The sequence below is a fragment of the Spermophilus citellus genome, assembly GCF_964194105.1.
Source record: "Spermophilus citellus genome assembly, chromosome: 4".
Classification (NCBI taxonomy): domain Eukaryota; kingdom Metazoa; phylum Chordata; class Mammalia; order Rodentia; family Sciuridae; genus Spermophilus; species Spermophilus citellus.
The window spans coordinates 54,953,015-54,968,224 of record NC_138185.1 but is presented as its reverse complement, the minus strand read 5'-3'; the positions used below and the strand labels follow the sequence as shown (position 1 = coordinate 54,968,224).

The 15,210-nt window shown below is 45.2% G+C and overlaps 1 protein-coding gene across 2 annotated transcripts in view; it reads right to left on the bottom strand.

Annotated features, from left to right (window-relative positions):
* Positions 1 to 15,210, bottom strand: part of ADAMTS17 (ADAM metallopeptidase with thrombospondin type 1 motif 17) — a 366,835-nt gene that overhangs the window by 198,140 nt on the left and 153,485 nt on the right. For both annotated transcript variants that reach the window (XM_081292254.1, XM_081292253.1), the window contains exon 8: positions 9,122 to 9,227. In XM_081292254.1, the coding sequence (XP_081148380.1) occupies positions 9,122 to 9,227 (106 nt within the window). The remainder of the gene's footprint in view (positions 1 to 9,121; positions 9,228 to 15,210) is intronic.

The following is a 15,210-nucleotide window of genomic DNA, read 5'->3' as shown; positions in this document are numbered from 1 at the left end:
CATGAGAATTTGAGGTGATAATTGGCAATGAGAAAGGACAGTTCAGCAGGGAGTGGGGGAAAGGGGGAGCTTAGGGAAGCTGGTTTGTGAAGTAAGCTAAAATCCATGTGGATCAGGCAGCCAGCAGGAAGTTGGCTACTTTTCTCTTAGTAGCAACTATTCCTGCATCTGGCACACAACTTCTGCCACCCCTGGGTGACTGTGGAGCAAGTGCCACAATGTTGAGAAGGTCCCTAATTAACCCAAATACTCCTGTCTCCCTACAGAGCCACCAGTATCTCCAACTATAGGCTCATCAGGTGTAGATTACCAATGAAGCACATGCTTCTTTCTGGAAGGAAGGATGTAGCTGAAAGCTCCTCTGAGAAGAAACCAAACTATACAAGATTTTGTCAGCAGCAGGGGCTTCAGAGGTTTTACTCTCATGGCAGGGGTCCTACTGGATCTGCTCCATCCTCAGAAGTCTGACTTCTGAAGTCCACTGCTACATTATCCTCTTTAACAATCCACCTGGTCAAAAGCTGAAGCAGCTGTGGCCATGATGCAGATTCAAGTTCAGTCTCCCAGGGAGGGTCACACATCCCAGGAGAATTGGGCCCTGCATCTGTAGCAGCTACCTGGGATCTCCTCATCACCAGGGACCTTGACAACCCCAAAATTTTCTCGTTCAGCTCAAAATACCCAACCTTACTTATTTTCCTTCTCTGATGATAACCCTAAGTAAGGTTTAGAGAATCCTAGAGACTTCCTGGCACAAACCATGGAAGTATGGCTATGTTTAGCAAGATGATGTGTTTTGAACCTTTTCCATGACTTGCTAGAAAATCATAACTTCCTTCATTCCATAGCATTGACTGATTGATATTTTTCCTGAGAGATGCCATTCCCAGATCCAAATGCCAGCTCTAGCAACTATTATGTTCTGCTCAGATGTCAGTAATAAAGCACAAGAACCTGTGGCTGGACCAGATCCTTCAGGCCCTTCAATCAGTGCTTTCTGTTGCAGTCATTTGGCCAACCCATCACCTGCATGCAAGGTACAAGCATGTTCTCTGTGTCCTCAAACAGACAAGGATGAGGAGGACCCTTTCCCAGCATGTTCCACAGAATGGGCTGGTTGCAAGGTCCCTGGGTCTCAGCATCTGCAGGGTTCCTCAAGTATTTGGTTTTGAATTTTCCATCAGCAGTGGGCAGTAAATGAACAAGGATTGCAGGTATGAAACCAAGCACCTGCGAGAATGGGTGTGGAGAGATTTGCACCAGATCACATGCCTGCCGCTTCCCATGGGACTTAGAAATGTAGCAATGTCAGCAGAAAGTGTCTGAGTGAGGGTACATGAATCCACCAGGCCGTGACCCAGGCTCTGTTCATGTGTGGAAAGGGCATCATATTTCACCCTGAGGTTCTAGCCCAAGCCTCCATTTGGCCACTTGGAGCCATGGGAAGGGATGTGTCTCACCACTTCACTTGCAAAATGATGCTAAGATGACTTCGGACATCCCTTCCAGCCCCAAGAACCATGAGAAAAGCCACTTGGCTGAAGCTGCCAGAAGCTTTGGCAATCTAACGAGAAAATTGGATCTCATCTAATTCCTGGCAGAGTCTGTAATGTAAGGAAGTTCTGAGGGGATTTCAGAATCTGCTTCTTGAGCCAAACTCTACTTTCCTCCCGTCTCCTCACACACCATCTTGGATGACTTTGTTTCAGGCAAGGTGATCCACTCGACAATTAAACACACAGAACTCCTAGGGTAAAGACAAACACCAGCACAGCTTTTGTAACCTTCCTTATTACAGTAATGACATTCTGGGTCAGAGGGAGCCTCCATGCAGCTGGATTTTCCATTGCAGTGATAACGTCCAGCCAATAGCTGCTGGGCCATGCTGCTCCATGCACAGGTGGGACCACATCTGCCTGGGGATGATGAGCTTTTAATGGCCTTCTATTTGTTTATTTCTTCTCCCTCTGAGCTGGCAGAGATCAGATGGGGAAGGCTGTGGTCAAGGTCTTCTTGAGGACAGAGACTCCAGGGTTTCCAGACCACTGAAGGAAATATTCTCTCCTCTCAGAGGTTCTGTATAAATAAGACTCCAAAAGAAAGCACTGCCATTTCCCCACCACCCCTGAGAATGCTGGAGGAGGAGGAAAGGCTGTGGATTGCAGGAGAGGCATTTAAATGGGGCCAACAGTTGAAATGTGTCCTTGCTGATCTGATAGTTGTGACAACTCCAGTTCAAAAATCCCCCATCAGGGAAGAGACAGAAAGAAATCCTGCTCATGTTTATGTGGGAGAAAGAGGGGAGAAGAAAGATGGAAAGCAGGCAACAGAGAGGGGGATGGCTGCTCGGAATCCTCCAGAGTCACAGGTCATTCCAGATCAGTTGAGGTGCCATGAAGTTCATGGTGAGTCAATTAATGGGAAAAACCCAGCCATTCTTGGCAGCCAAATTTTAAAAATAGATAAAATACACAAATAAAAGAATGGGATGCCAGCGTGTTTTGTATACCTCTGGAATTTGGGTAAGAAAGCCACATCCAGCGGATACTTACATAACGACTTTGATGCAGGGGCCAAGCACAGAGGAAAGGATACTTAGGAATCACTCCAAGCCCCTCCGTGGGAAACCTGAGAGCCCTTCAAGGCAGCTTCCACCCATGCTCACCCTTTAGTGGGGACAAGAAGGCCTCCCAGAGGCTCTGGGAACTGAGGGTGAGCCCTCCAAGAGGAAGATGCCCCCTTTTCTGTTCCTCCAGGAAGGCCAAACCCTGAGTGAACCCAGCTGCCCTAACTCCAGCTAGAACTAAAGTACACCCCCAGGATTTCTAAACAGTTATGACATTTCCAGAAATTCTCTCTCCGTAGAACCTTCCTCAAAAAAAGGCTGGCCCATCTGATACCTACACTGTGCCTACCAGGTGGAGTACCCAGACCAGAAACTCTGGGCAGGAGTAGCTGTGCCCAGTCTGCTGGCAGACTACCTGTCCCGTGTCCTCTCTGTGTTCCCCAGCACTGGGCCTGGCAGCTCATTCTTAATACAAATCACAGATGAGCATTTCCACGCTTCACACATCTGGATTATGACTTGCCTTCCTTCCTGCCCTGGGACTAGGACAATTCCTTTTCAACTGAACTATGTCAACTCCAGTTATGAGAACATTTCCCCCACACTGCTCTCTCCTCTCCTTCCCTCTGCTCCAGACATGCATCTATCTCCCATCCATGCACCATGCTTCAGGGACAGAATCCCTTCATGTCTGAGCTGCTTGCCAGGAGGGCATGTCCTCAGGCACATGGTCATTGAGATGTTCTTCTCGACATCACCTGTCCTCAACTCACCTTTGCAAGCTCTCATTTCCTGGCTGGAAGCCTCCAGAGTGACTGGATCCACTTTTGATAATCTCTATGCTGGAGAAGCTTCCCTTGTGGATGTGTCTGGGGCCATGGATACCCTATCACACATGGGGCACCTGGCAATGCTCTACTACTGAGCATTAAGTCCCCAGCTCTGCTCAGGTTTCTACAATCCTCCCAGTCATGACAGTGGGACAGTGCTTCCAGAACAGGGAGGTCAGCTTCAGGGGGCCCCAGAGCATTTGTATAGGTCTGGGAACCCAGGTATGAGCCACACATGGTTGAGACCATGTCCGTGCACGTTGTTCTGAGTATCTGCAGGCATCCACGTGAGGACTAGATGGCCACATTTGCACCTTATCACTGCATCTGTATCTCAAAGTCCCAGCCCTGTGCTCCTCTCCTTGGTAGCCTTGTGTATTCTCTACCTTTACCTCTCTAGAGGTGAGACTCTGGGGGGCCCTACCCATCCCTCTCCCTCTGCTCCTCCCTCTTCTACCACCTGTCACTCTGCACACAGGTCAGGTCATTTTATGCTCTGTGCTGTGTCCTCACTGCGGTATCTAGGGAGATGTCAGATGAGAGATGAGACTGAGAGACAAGACTGAGACTGTCTTGAGCAGACCTGGCTAGAGGAGCACTCAGAAGAGACGAAAAACACAGCAATCAGGGTGACAAACAGAGGTCATCAGGGGCCCGGAAGGCAAGATAATTTTCAGCACCACTGTGGCTCAATTCAGAGGGAGGCCTGGAAGGACAGGGATGTGGGAGCAAGAGACAGAAGCAAGAAGGTGACAGCAGACACTAAGAGCAATGATGAGACCCCTCAACGTCACATCAGCTAGGCGTTCATCTAGGACACAGGGAACTTCCTGGAGAGGCTTCCTAAGCCACCTCCTTCAGAGCCCGTGATTTAGTGGCTCTCAGGTGAGGCAGGGCCATTGGCATTTCTAAACGTCCCCATCTCCTGCAGCTCGCGTCATCATAGGCAATTCCAAACTTCTATAAAGAGATGAATATTCATAAACCACCTGCTGAGCCTGCCAATCAGGGGAGAGGTAAATTCTAGAATGGAAAGAGAACAGTTCTTTGACCCGAGAAAGGGTGTAGGGATGCCAGGAAGTACCCCAGGAAGAGGAAGCACAACCTTTGCCCTCAGGACAGGCAGAAGGAAGCTGATGGCATGGCATCTGTGTCACTGCAGGACCTCTACAGGTTCAGCTGGTTAGAGAGATGATAGGCTTTGGACTGGCCCTCAAAGTAGGCATCTCTTCAGCCTTGATCCAGCCCAGGCTTATGTGAATCTGAGAAAGCCTCCTAAATTCAGTATAGCAGAATTATTTTCTGCAGAGGGAAAGCTCCCCCCCGCCCCGAGTGTATATGCATTAATTGAAGCCCTGCCCACCCGGCAACCCCACCACCTATCTTGAGGGTCCTGTCTTTCAACATTTCCCAGGAACTTGCTGCTTTACTTGATAGAGAAGCATCCTGCATGCACAAGGTGCTGAGTCTCTGATTCCCAGGCCTCCAAGTGCACCAGGGGAGCTCTCACCAGCCATGTGCCTCTCCTGGGCCTAACTGTGCTATATCAATAGGTCACCACTTCCCTCAGCATGGATAGTATTCTTATCAACTTCTGCAGAACCATCTGTTCTCTTTTACATTATAACTTCTGAATCATAAGATGTACTCTACCTCCATGTGAACATAGGTATGTTCTATTATATATGATATCCACGTCATAGAATACATTCATATGGACATATTCTGCAATTCCAACAGACATATTATATCCAGTCGTCTGAAGATCATACTAAAGTCACTACCGACACTTTGATATGGGAAGGAATCCCTTGATTATCTTTTTTTTTTTCCTCATTGGCAGTCAGCAGAGACCTGAGCTTCCATCCATCACTGGGGGACCATCTTTCCCAAGATCAGTTATGACTGAGCCTCAAAAGCACAGGCTTGAAACAAATGCTTGCTTCCAATTTTCCCTCTTTCTCTCTAAAACCAAATCTTGATCAGCTTCTTGAACTCTGGCCTCCACTACAAGGCACCTGTCTGGTTTGTAGAAAGCAAGAAGCTTGGTTCAGATGGACCTCCCAAGGAACTGCTGTCATTTTATTGATTCCACCCTAATAAAGAGCAGTTGGTACTAAAGCCCTCGGAAGGGCACGGGGTTCATCATAGCCATCTTTCCAGGTCCAGGCACTGTCACTTTCCAAATGAAGAAATGCAAAAGAGACTGCATGAGTACAACTTGGAGTGGAGCCACTGTACAGTACCTAAGACACGTTCGTTTCAGGTGGGTTTTTCAAGCAATCACGACAGGACAGGGCAACAGTGGCCTCCCCCAAACTTACACTGCCAACATTTCTATTTACCAGGGCAATCAAAAGGTAGCCGGTACCTGTCAACCAGGATAGTCTTTCCTGGGCAAGCAAGCAACCGAGGTCATGGATGCTCATTTACAACCTTGAACCTGTTGTCAGCCTGGCTGCTGCTTAGGGCCAATTCCTGCTCCAGGCAGCAACACAGAGCAGGCTTCTGCCAACAGCCGGCACCAGGATCTGCAGTCCCTGGTCTACGGCAGCCCCCGTCTACGGCAGCCTGGAGGCTTCGTCAGCCCACTCTTGTATTGGGGCAGAGTGTCAGAAAGGTGTCCAACTCATTTAGAGCCCTTGAGTCCCTTTCGACAACACATGTGGTCTCTTTGGCCAACTAGTCTGAAGTACTCTGCGGCATTTCTTTCCCTTAAACAGATGCACCTTGGATTTTAGATATCCAACAAGTTCTCTCTTTTTTTACTTAACTCTTGTAATTTGGGGTTTTACTTCAAAGAAAAGTAGTTTGCACATATATTATCACATTAGAAATTCCAAACATGCTAAGTAGAAACTATCATTAAAAAATAGAAATCAATGCTAGGACCTGGGGTAGAGTGGTAGAACACTTGCCTAGCATGTGCGAGGCATGGGGTTTGATCCTCAGCACCACATAAAAATAAAGTATACAATTTGATATTTAAAAAACAATCAATGCTAGTTTCCTAACCCACAAAGTAAAAGCTAAATACCTACCTACCTCATAGGGCTGATTGAATAGCATACTGAATGCAGAGCATCGGACCCAGTACCTGCCACATAGTAGGTGCTCAATGAGAGATCTGATTTGACTTAGACATGTACATTATTAATTCAAGTCCAAAGCAGCACTATTGACATTTCCGTGACAAGAATGTTTAATTTGTAGTTTAAGACCTATTTGATTGCAAATTGGATGGAAGTCAATTTACAGTACCAAATAAATTATGTTTCAACTATTTTAAAACTATGCATACAAAGAGACACTAGAAAGAGGAAAGAAAGTCCAATTACAGGATGCAGATGTGTTAACTGCTGAAAGTGAGCTCTTGATTTAGCTTTATGTTGTCTGATGGCCAAAGAAACAAAATCCTGTTAACTTATGCAACTCACTCCTCGTTTAATAAATGGAATGTGTAACTCACACGGAAAGTGGATTTTCCTCCTGATGTTCAGAGCTGAGGGCAGTGGCTCATGTGGGTCCTGACACCAGACACGCAGGGTAACTGAGAAGAGCTACATGTCTGTGTGCCCAGGTGCAAAGGTACACACCCATTCATCAGAAGGGATGCTCTGCTCTATGGGTATGGTAGGTGAGGAACCAGTGGGCAAGTTGGCTGAAGTCTTTCTTAACCTATGTTCGGAAAGCTGGAGTAAAATTTCTCCACTTTATTCCAAAATATGAACCAGTTTTCAAGTTTTGTATTTGAGAAGTTTGGCCCTTGGTTTTGCTGGAAGTATAGGTCTTGACCTTTTCAAGCAGTCCACCTGGGCTTGCCTGCTGTCCTGAGCTAGGATGACCAGAGTGTGGCCTGTGGATGGGGAGGATGTGGAGGAATCTGCTTCCAACACTTGAGACTAATCAGAGACAACAGGCTTCCCTGGGAAAATCGTAATCACCATACTGGGGAAGGGCCAAATGCTGGCAGGATTTATTGGCTTTGATTAACAATACGGTGTTTGTTTTTGTAGGTAATTAGAGTTCAATAGCAAGCTATAAAAGTCCTCTAAGAAATTCTAAATGGACTATAGCTAAAGGGTACTAAATTATAACTGAATCTAACCATTCATCTATGCAGACCTCCTGTACTAATGAGCCAGTGTTTGATCCAGCACAATCCCAGGCTGTCAAGGAGAAAATGCCCTCTGTGTTCCCAAAGTCCAGGGAGAAAAGACCTCCATGCAGTGTGAATGCCCACACATGTGCCCACACACGTGTGCAAACAGCACTCCAGTATGGATCATGCTGCAGCATCCCAGCTGCCTTGGGATGTTACAGCTCATGAAGCAACAGCTCACATTGTCTGATTTTTAAAGCCACTATTCAAAGATCCATCACAAGCTGGATGATGACAAATGTTCCGACAGCTCTAAATTCTTATAACAATCAGGGAACAGATTCCTAGGTACTCTGATGGGCTGGCTGGGTATTTTGATAGTCAGAAGATGCTTGCCAAAGCTGTTTTGATTTATGCTCTTTTTTTCCCCCAGTATGTCACTGTTGGGCATAGATTTTTAACAGGTTAGATGTCTTAATATAAATGTAATTGTACTTAATTCAAAAGTAGGATAGGAAAAGTGTTGTCAGCCATATTTTTTAAATAGTATCAAGATGTAGTGATGGTGTACTTAAGAGACAACGGTACTCATCTTGCTTTGCTGAATCCTGGGACGTAACATGTTCCTGTGTTATGCACATCACATCCATACAGCATTATTTTTACTCTCTGAAAAGCCAACTATCCAACCCCTGTACAGAAGTGGAAAAAAATTAAAATGGGACCAGATAAACAAAACAAAAAGTAAAGCCATAGATATAGCTGGCACTGGAGGTAAACGGTTGCTTTTATTCTCTGTCTTAGACATTAGCTTTCCTCTTGGCAAAAGCTAGACTTAACAGCTAAGGCCTCAGGCATCTTCTTGTGTAGTTCATTAGAAATCTTTATAATATTTTTCCCTCAGGAATTAGATTTTCATTTAATTATGTTTTATACAACCCAATATAAAATTTTCCCACTGTTCTGCATACTCTGGCCCCCTCAATTTAATTTTTTAAAAGTTCTTATGCAGTCATCGGTTTTTCTTTCAGAGGAACATAACACAGACATCCACTCCAGGACCTAAGCTAAACTTGCAGGTCATAGTGGCAGAGTCTTCTGGCTTTCTCCCTCTGAAACTTCATGCACGTGACTGCAAACCCCTCTGTCCCTCTCCTTCTTCCTTCGAAAAGAGGAGGAGGTTGACTCAGATTCTCCTTAAAGCATCTCTGTGGTCTGAGGTTCTAGAGTTATTTTATCCTAAAGGGAAGAACTTCCAAATGTGAAGGCAGTTGCTGTTAATTCTTTAAAATTAAGACTCTAAACTCTACATTCAAAAAGTTAGATTTTGTGAAACTGGTAGAAAGAAAATATAACCTAAGTGCCCTTTTTTAAAATATTTTTTTTTAGTTGTCAATGGAGCTTATTTTACTTATTTATATATGGTGCTGAGAATCAAACCCAGTGCTTCACACATGCTAGGCAAGTGCCCTACTACTGAGCCACAACCCCAACCCTGGCCTAAGACCTTTGATGAAGAAGCAGCAAAAGCACAGAGCAGCACCATTATAAAATTTCCATAATTCAAGTTAAGAAAATTGTGTTCAGAAAGGAATTTAAAGAAAGCAGATTTCTGATACTTACTTGTGGCCCAGCTCATGAGCGATGGTAAAGGCCAAATTGAGACCATTGTCTTCGGCAAGCACACATTTCCTCTTAGCACTGCACACACCTCCTAAGTAAGCAATTCCTGCAGCAGAGACACAAAACACATCCTCTTCAGAACCTGGGAGGCCCTGACCTCCTGGGCATGTCTGCATGGTATCACGCATGATCAAGATCAAGAGAGGGGCAAATGGGGCCTTTGCTGCCACAGGGTTGGACCTGCAAGTCCAAAGCTCATCTGGGATTAGTTTGCTTATGATACTTTTATATTTACCCAATAATAAGAGTGGCAGTCACAAACATCTATCAAGCATTTACTATCTGACAAGTGTTGGGTGAAATGGTTTATAAATATCATCAAATTTAATCCTCATTACTCAGGATGAAGAGGAAAAGTGAGGTTCACAGAGAAAAGGTTCAGAGATTTCCCCAGGGTCTCCTGCCCTGGTACTCAGTGGTGAGATCCTAAACTAATCTGTGCAACTTGAGTGCTCAGGGCTGGGAGCAGCAAAGCAAGGTGTCCAGTGTGCAAAGACTAGGAAGCTCTTCCTTTTAAAGGCTGATCTCAGAGCCCTAATATCCAGAGTATACAAAGAACTCAAAAAATTAGACAATAAGATAACAAATAACCCAATCAACAAATGGGCCAAGGACCTGAACAGACACTTCTCAGAGGAGGATATACAATCAATCAACAAGTACATGAAAAAATGCTCACCATCGCTAGCAGTCAGAGAAATGCAAATCAAAACCACCCTAAGATACCATCTCACTCCAGTAAGATTGGCAGCCATTATGAAGTCCAACAACAACAAGTGCTGGAGAGGATGCAGGGAAAAGGGTACACTTGTTCATTGTTGGTGGGACTGCAAATTGGTGCAGCCAATTTGGAAAGCAGTATGGAGATTTCTTGGAAAGCTGGGAATGGAACCACCATTTGACCCAGCTATTCCCCTTCTCGGACTATTCCCTAAAGACCTAATAAGAGCATGCTACAGGGACACTGCTACATGGATGTTCATAGTAGCACAATTCACGATAGCAAGATTGTGGAACCAACCTAGATGCCCTTCAATAGATGAATGGATAAAAAAAAATGTGGCATTTATACACAATGGAGTATTACTCTGCATTAAAAAATGACAAAATCATAGAATTTGGAGGGAAATGGATGGCATTAGAGCAGATTATGCTAAGTGAAGCTAGCCAATCCTTAAAAAACAAATGCCAAATGACTGCTTTGATATAAGGGGAGTAACCAAGGACAGGGTAGGGACGAAGAGCTTGAGAAGAAGATTAACATTAGACAGGGATGAGAGGTGGGAGGGAAAGGGAGTGAGAAGGGAAATCGCATGGAAATGGAAGGTGTTCCTCAGGGTTATACAAAATTACATATAAGAGGAAAGGAGGGGGCTAGAGATGTGGCTCAAGCGGTAGCGCGCTCGCCTGGCATGCGTGCGGCCCGGGTTCGATCCTCAGCACCACATACAAACAAAGATTTTGTGTCCGCCGATACTAAAAAATAAATATTAAAAAACTTCTCTCTCTCTTTAAAAAAATATAAAAAAAAAGAGGAAAGGAGGGGTAAGAGAAGAATAATACAAGTGGAAGAAATGATTTACAGTAGAGGGGGTAGAGAGAGAAAAGGGGAGGGGAGGGGAAGGGGGATAGTAGAGAATAGGATAGACAGCAGAATACATCAGACACTAGAATGGCAATATGTAAATCAATGGAAGTGTAACTGATGTGATACAGCAATCTGTATACGGGGTAAAAATGGGAGTTCATAACCCACTTGAATAAAACTGTGAAATATGATATATTAAGAACTATGTAATGTTTTGAACGACCAACAATAAAAAAAAAATTAAAAAAATAAAAAAAAATAAAGGCTGATCTCGTATTTGAAGGCCTTGGAGGAGAAACTCCTTAAATTCTACACTCTCAGCACCTTTTGCATCATTCTAATTCTGGTCCTGTGAGGGTCTGATGACCTCAGGGTTGATGAATAGCAGGCAAGGGAAGGCTTCGTAGCATGTTCAAACAAAAAGTTCAGTAATTCTCCAGACACAGCAGGACTGGGAATCATGTGGAGCAGAGAGAGCACACACTGGGAGAAGGATGGCCTCAAAGCCATCAGTGAGGACAAGCCCCACAGACCAACTTCCTCACCTCCATGCACACCTGTGAGAACCTGAGGATTTTTCCCTAAGAGGGGAAAATGAATCACACACACCAGGAGGCACAAGTGCAGCATAGGACCACACTGGAGCAAGAGGCGGTGTGGCAAGGCTAGGAGCTCTGGCAAGTGCTTGTGGGTCAGCCACAGGAGGAGGGATGGGAGCTTCCCAGCGGAGGAAAGCTCTTCTAGCAGAGGGATATGTTTGAACAACCTGGAGCCTTCTAAGGAATGCTGGGCACTCGGCGCAAGGCTGGGGAGGGCCAGCCCCAACTGGCCACACTTGTGGAAGCTGGCTCTCTAGGCGCCCCACTGCCCATGACAGCTCTCTGCACTTCTGCTCTCCCTGTACTCAGGACAGACATCCCCTACTACCCAGACACCCCAGGGCTTACCTCAGCAGGGACCCTAGGAATCCTGCCATCTGGCCTCTGTTGCCTGTGGTGTCTGCCCCTCAGCAAGTTGCCTCTCAACAACTCCTGGGAGACATGCAAGTCATGGTGCTGTGGTGCTGGTGGCTAGAGGAGGGGGGCTGGTGCTGCTGTTCCCCTTCCATGAGGTCCCATGGGTGTGGGGCAAGTGCTGTATGGCAACAGCTGGTTACAGGCAGGAGGCTAAACCCAGCTGACTCAGCCTGCCAGCACCATGCCACAGGACGGGCTGTGGTCACCTGAGGAAGGGCACCTGTTCTCCATCAAGGCACTGTTCACCCACCAAGCTGCATGCTGCCCCCAACTGAGGGCTCCTTGCACTTCCACAAAGTGTCTCAGAGGGCAAGGAATTGGCAGAGGGCCAGGGACAACAGCTCAGGGGCCTATTTCATTAAGACTGACCCCTCCCTTCCTGTTCTTAAAGAGGTAAACCAAAACACCCTCTTTATTGATGTCAAAATCAAAGTAGTGTGAAGCCAACTCTTGGTGTTGCTTTGCTGCAACTGCTAGTTGCTACTGATGATCATTCTTATCTTCCTTCAGTGGAGCAACAGGGGGAGGATATCATCAGAGAGGTTTCCATTAAAAAGGTAAAAATAAAACTGGTCTAGCACTCAGACACAAGACTCTCCTTCCTTTGGTCCCTACCAGGAGGCACAGAGGAAACTCACATGGCTGCCTCTGCAGAGAGGTGCAATTCTGGGGCTATAATCTGGAGACTCTACTTAATTCCACATGCTGATCCTGGGTTCCATACCACATATCTAATAATAATAATTATCATCATCATCATTTGTACTGGAGATTAAATCTAAGGGCACTTCTTCACTAAGCTGTATTCCCAACCCTTTTCATTTTTTGAGACAGATTATTATTTTTTTTTAGAAGAATAGTTCTACTTCTTTGGTTTTTAAAAAATATTTTTTTAGTTGTAGTTGGACATAGTACATTTATTTTATTAATTTTTTTATGTGGTGCTGAGGACTGAACCCAGGGCCTTGCTTGTGCTAGGTGAGAGCTCTACTACTGAGCCACAACCCTAGCCCTTGAGAAAGGGTTGTGCTAAGTTGCTAAAGCTGGCTTCAAGCTTATGACCCTCCTGTCTCAGCCTCCCAAATCTCTAGGATTACAGATGTGCACCATGGCACCCAGCTCTACATGTCTCTTTTTATTTGGAAACATGCAGCATGTTTGGCCAAGGTTGAGGAATAGAGAGAGAGAAAGAAAAAAATCAGCTGGGTGCAGTGGCACACACCTGTAATCCCAGCTGCTCGAGAGGCTGAGGCAGGAGGATCATGAGTTCAAAGCCAGCCTCAGCAAAAGTGAGGTACTAAGCAACTCAGTGAGATCCTGTCTCTAAATGAAATACAAAATAGGGCTGGGGATGTGGCTCAGTGGTCAAGTGCTCCTGAGTTCAATCACTGGTACCTGCCCTCCACCAAAAAAACAAAAAAAAAAAAAAAAAGAAGAAGAAGAAGAAGAAAAATAAATAAATAAAATGGTTTTTGGCCTCAAGAAGCTTTTTTTGCAGGGGAACATCATAACCCAGAAAAGCAGACTAGTAGAAAGAGCAAAGTGACCACCAGAAAGGATGTGATCTGGCTTCTCAGTATGTTCAAGGTCACGATTCTAGCTTTACTTAAAAATGCTTTGGGGATTGCCACTGAAAGTTCACCAGTGAGAAGATGGAGCACTTCTACATAGCCCTGGTGGCATGCCCACACAGCCAGACACCCACTCACAGTGCCTGCCCAGCCCAGGCGGCAGCCTCTCTGGGTCAATGAATCAATCAGAAACAATCAGATGTCCATGTCCTGGAGAAGTCGCCTGGGAGGGGAAGGGAGATACAATACAGCCAGATTTGCTGAGCTTGCGGTCCCAAGGGCTTACCATGGGCATTGTTGCTGAACCAGCAGACCTTAAATGCCTCATAAACACTTCCTCTGGCCTCAGCCTCTCTCCTCAGGGGAGCGGGCAGACCTGAATTTCCACTCTAGTTAGGTAACACACATTGTTAGGGAATCAGAAAGCAAACAGCAGCAGTCCAATAATTGTGTTTTAATTTTTCCAAGGTGCAATGATTTTTTTTAAACTAGAAAACAAAGGGGCAGAACTGTAATGCAAAATAAATAAATAAATAAGAAAACAAAGGGGCAGTTGTTTATTATTGTTCATTTATTAATGACTATTGTTCATTATTAATGATGCTTACACATAGGTAGACTGAGGGCTACTGCTTTTAACAATTGATTTGGATTATACTGAGCCTTGTCATAAAACTGAGCATGGGAAAACACATAAAAGAAATTGGCTCCTGACAACAGAGCACAAGAATTATGTGAGTTTATGAGCGACAGTGTGAAAATGCTTAGGGTGCACAAAACAAAGTCTGGAGAAAATCCCAGGTTGTTGTAAAGTGAAAGCTGCAGGGAAATAAGTGGTAATTAAGCCACAGAGTTTTAGCAGAAAACAATACCCACCAGTATTTAATGCTTCATGGAAAGAAACAGCAAACTAGAGGGGAGGGAGCCCAGAAGACCTGGAGATACCCTGCCATGGTTTGGATCTTAAGCGTACCCAGTTTCATGTGTTGAAGGTGTGGTCTCCAGGTGGCACTGTTGGGAAATGGTGGCGCCTTTAGAAGGTGGAGCCTAGTGGGAGGTCTTTAGGCCTGGGGGGGTGGGGCATGTCCTCCAAGAGGGACTCTGGGATCTGATCCTTTCATCTTCTTATGTTTTTCATTCCCTGGTTGTGGGAATGAACAGTTTTCTCCACTACATACTTCTTGCCATTGCCAGTTGCCACTGGTACCAGAGGCCTAAAATCAATGGGTCCACCTGTCCCTGAATTCTGACCTTGAAAACTGGGAGCCAAAATAAAACTTTTCTCTCTATATAAGTTGATTATCTTGGGCATTTGGTATAGTGATAGAAAGCTCCCATTAACTCAGGCTGCAGAAAGTCAACCTGGAAAAAGTCATCAAATTTGACATTGGTGCTTGTCAAGAAATGAGGAAAGCTAGTAGCCAGGGGCACAGGCCTATAATTCTAGCAAATTGGGAGGCTAAGACAAAAGGAGCATGAGGTCAAGGCCAGCCTTAGCAACTTAATGGGGCCCTAAGCAACTTAGTGAGACCCTGTCTCAAAACAAAAAATAAAAAGGATTGGGGATGTGGCTCAGTGGTAAAGAGCCCCTGGGTTCACAATCACCAACACCAAACAAATAAATGAGGAAAAATAGTTTTCCCTGCATTGATGCATTAAAAGTGAGGTCTGCAACACAAGTTCTGCTAACTTCAGGGATGATGCTGTGGAACTGAAGACCCTTCCCATGTAGCAACAATCCTCTTTCAATGAGGTGTTTTTTTTGTTGTTGTTGTTATTTTTAATGTCCTACAGTGTTGCTTTCAATGGCTTCAGGCTTCCATGATTTAAAATTCTCCACAAAAGAAACCATAG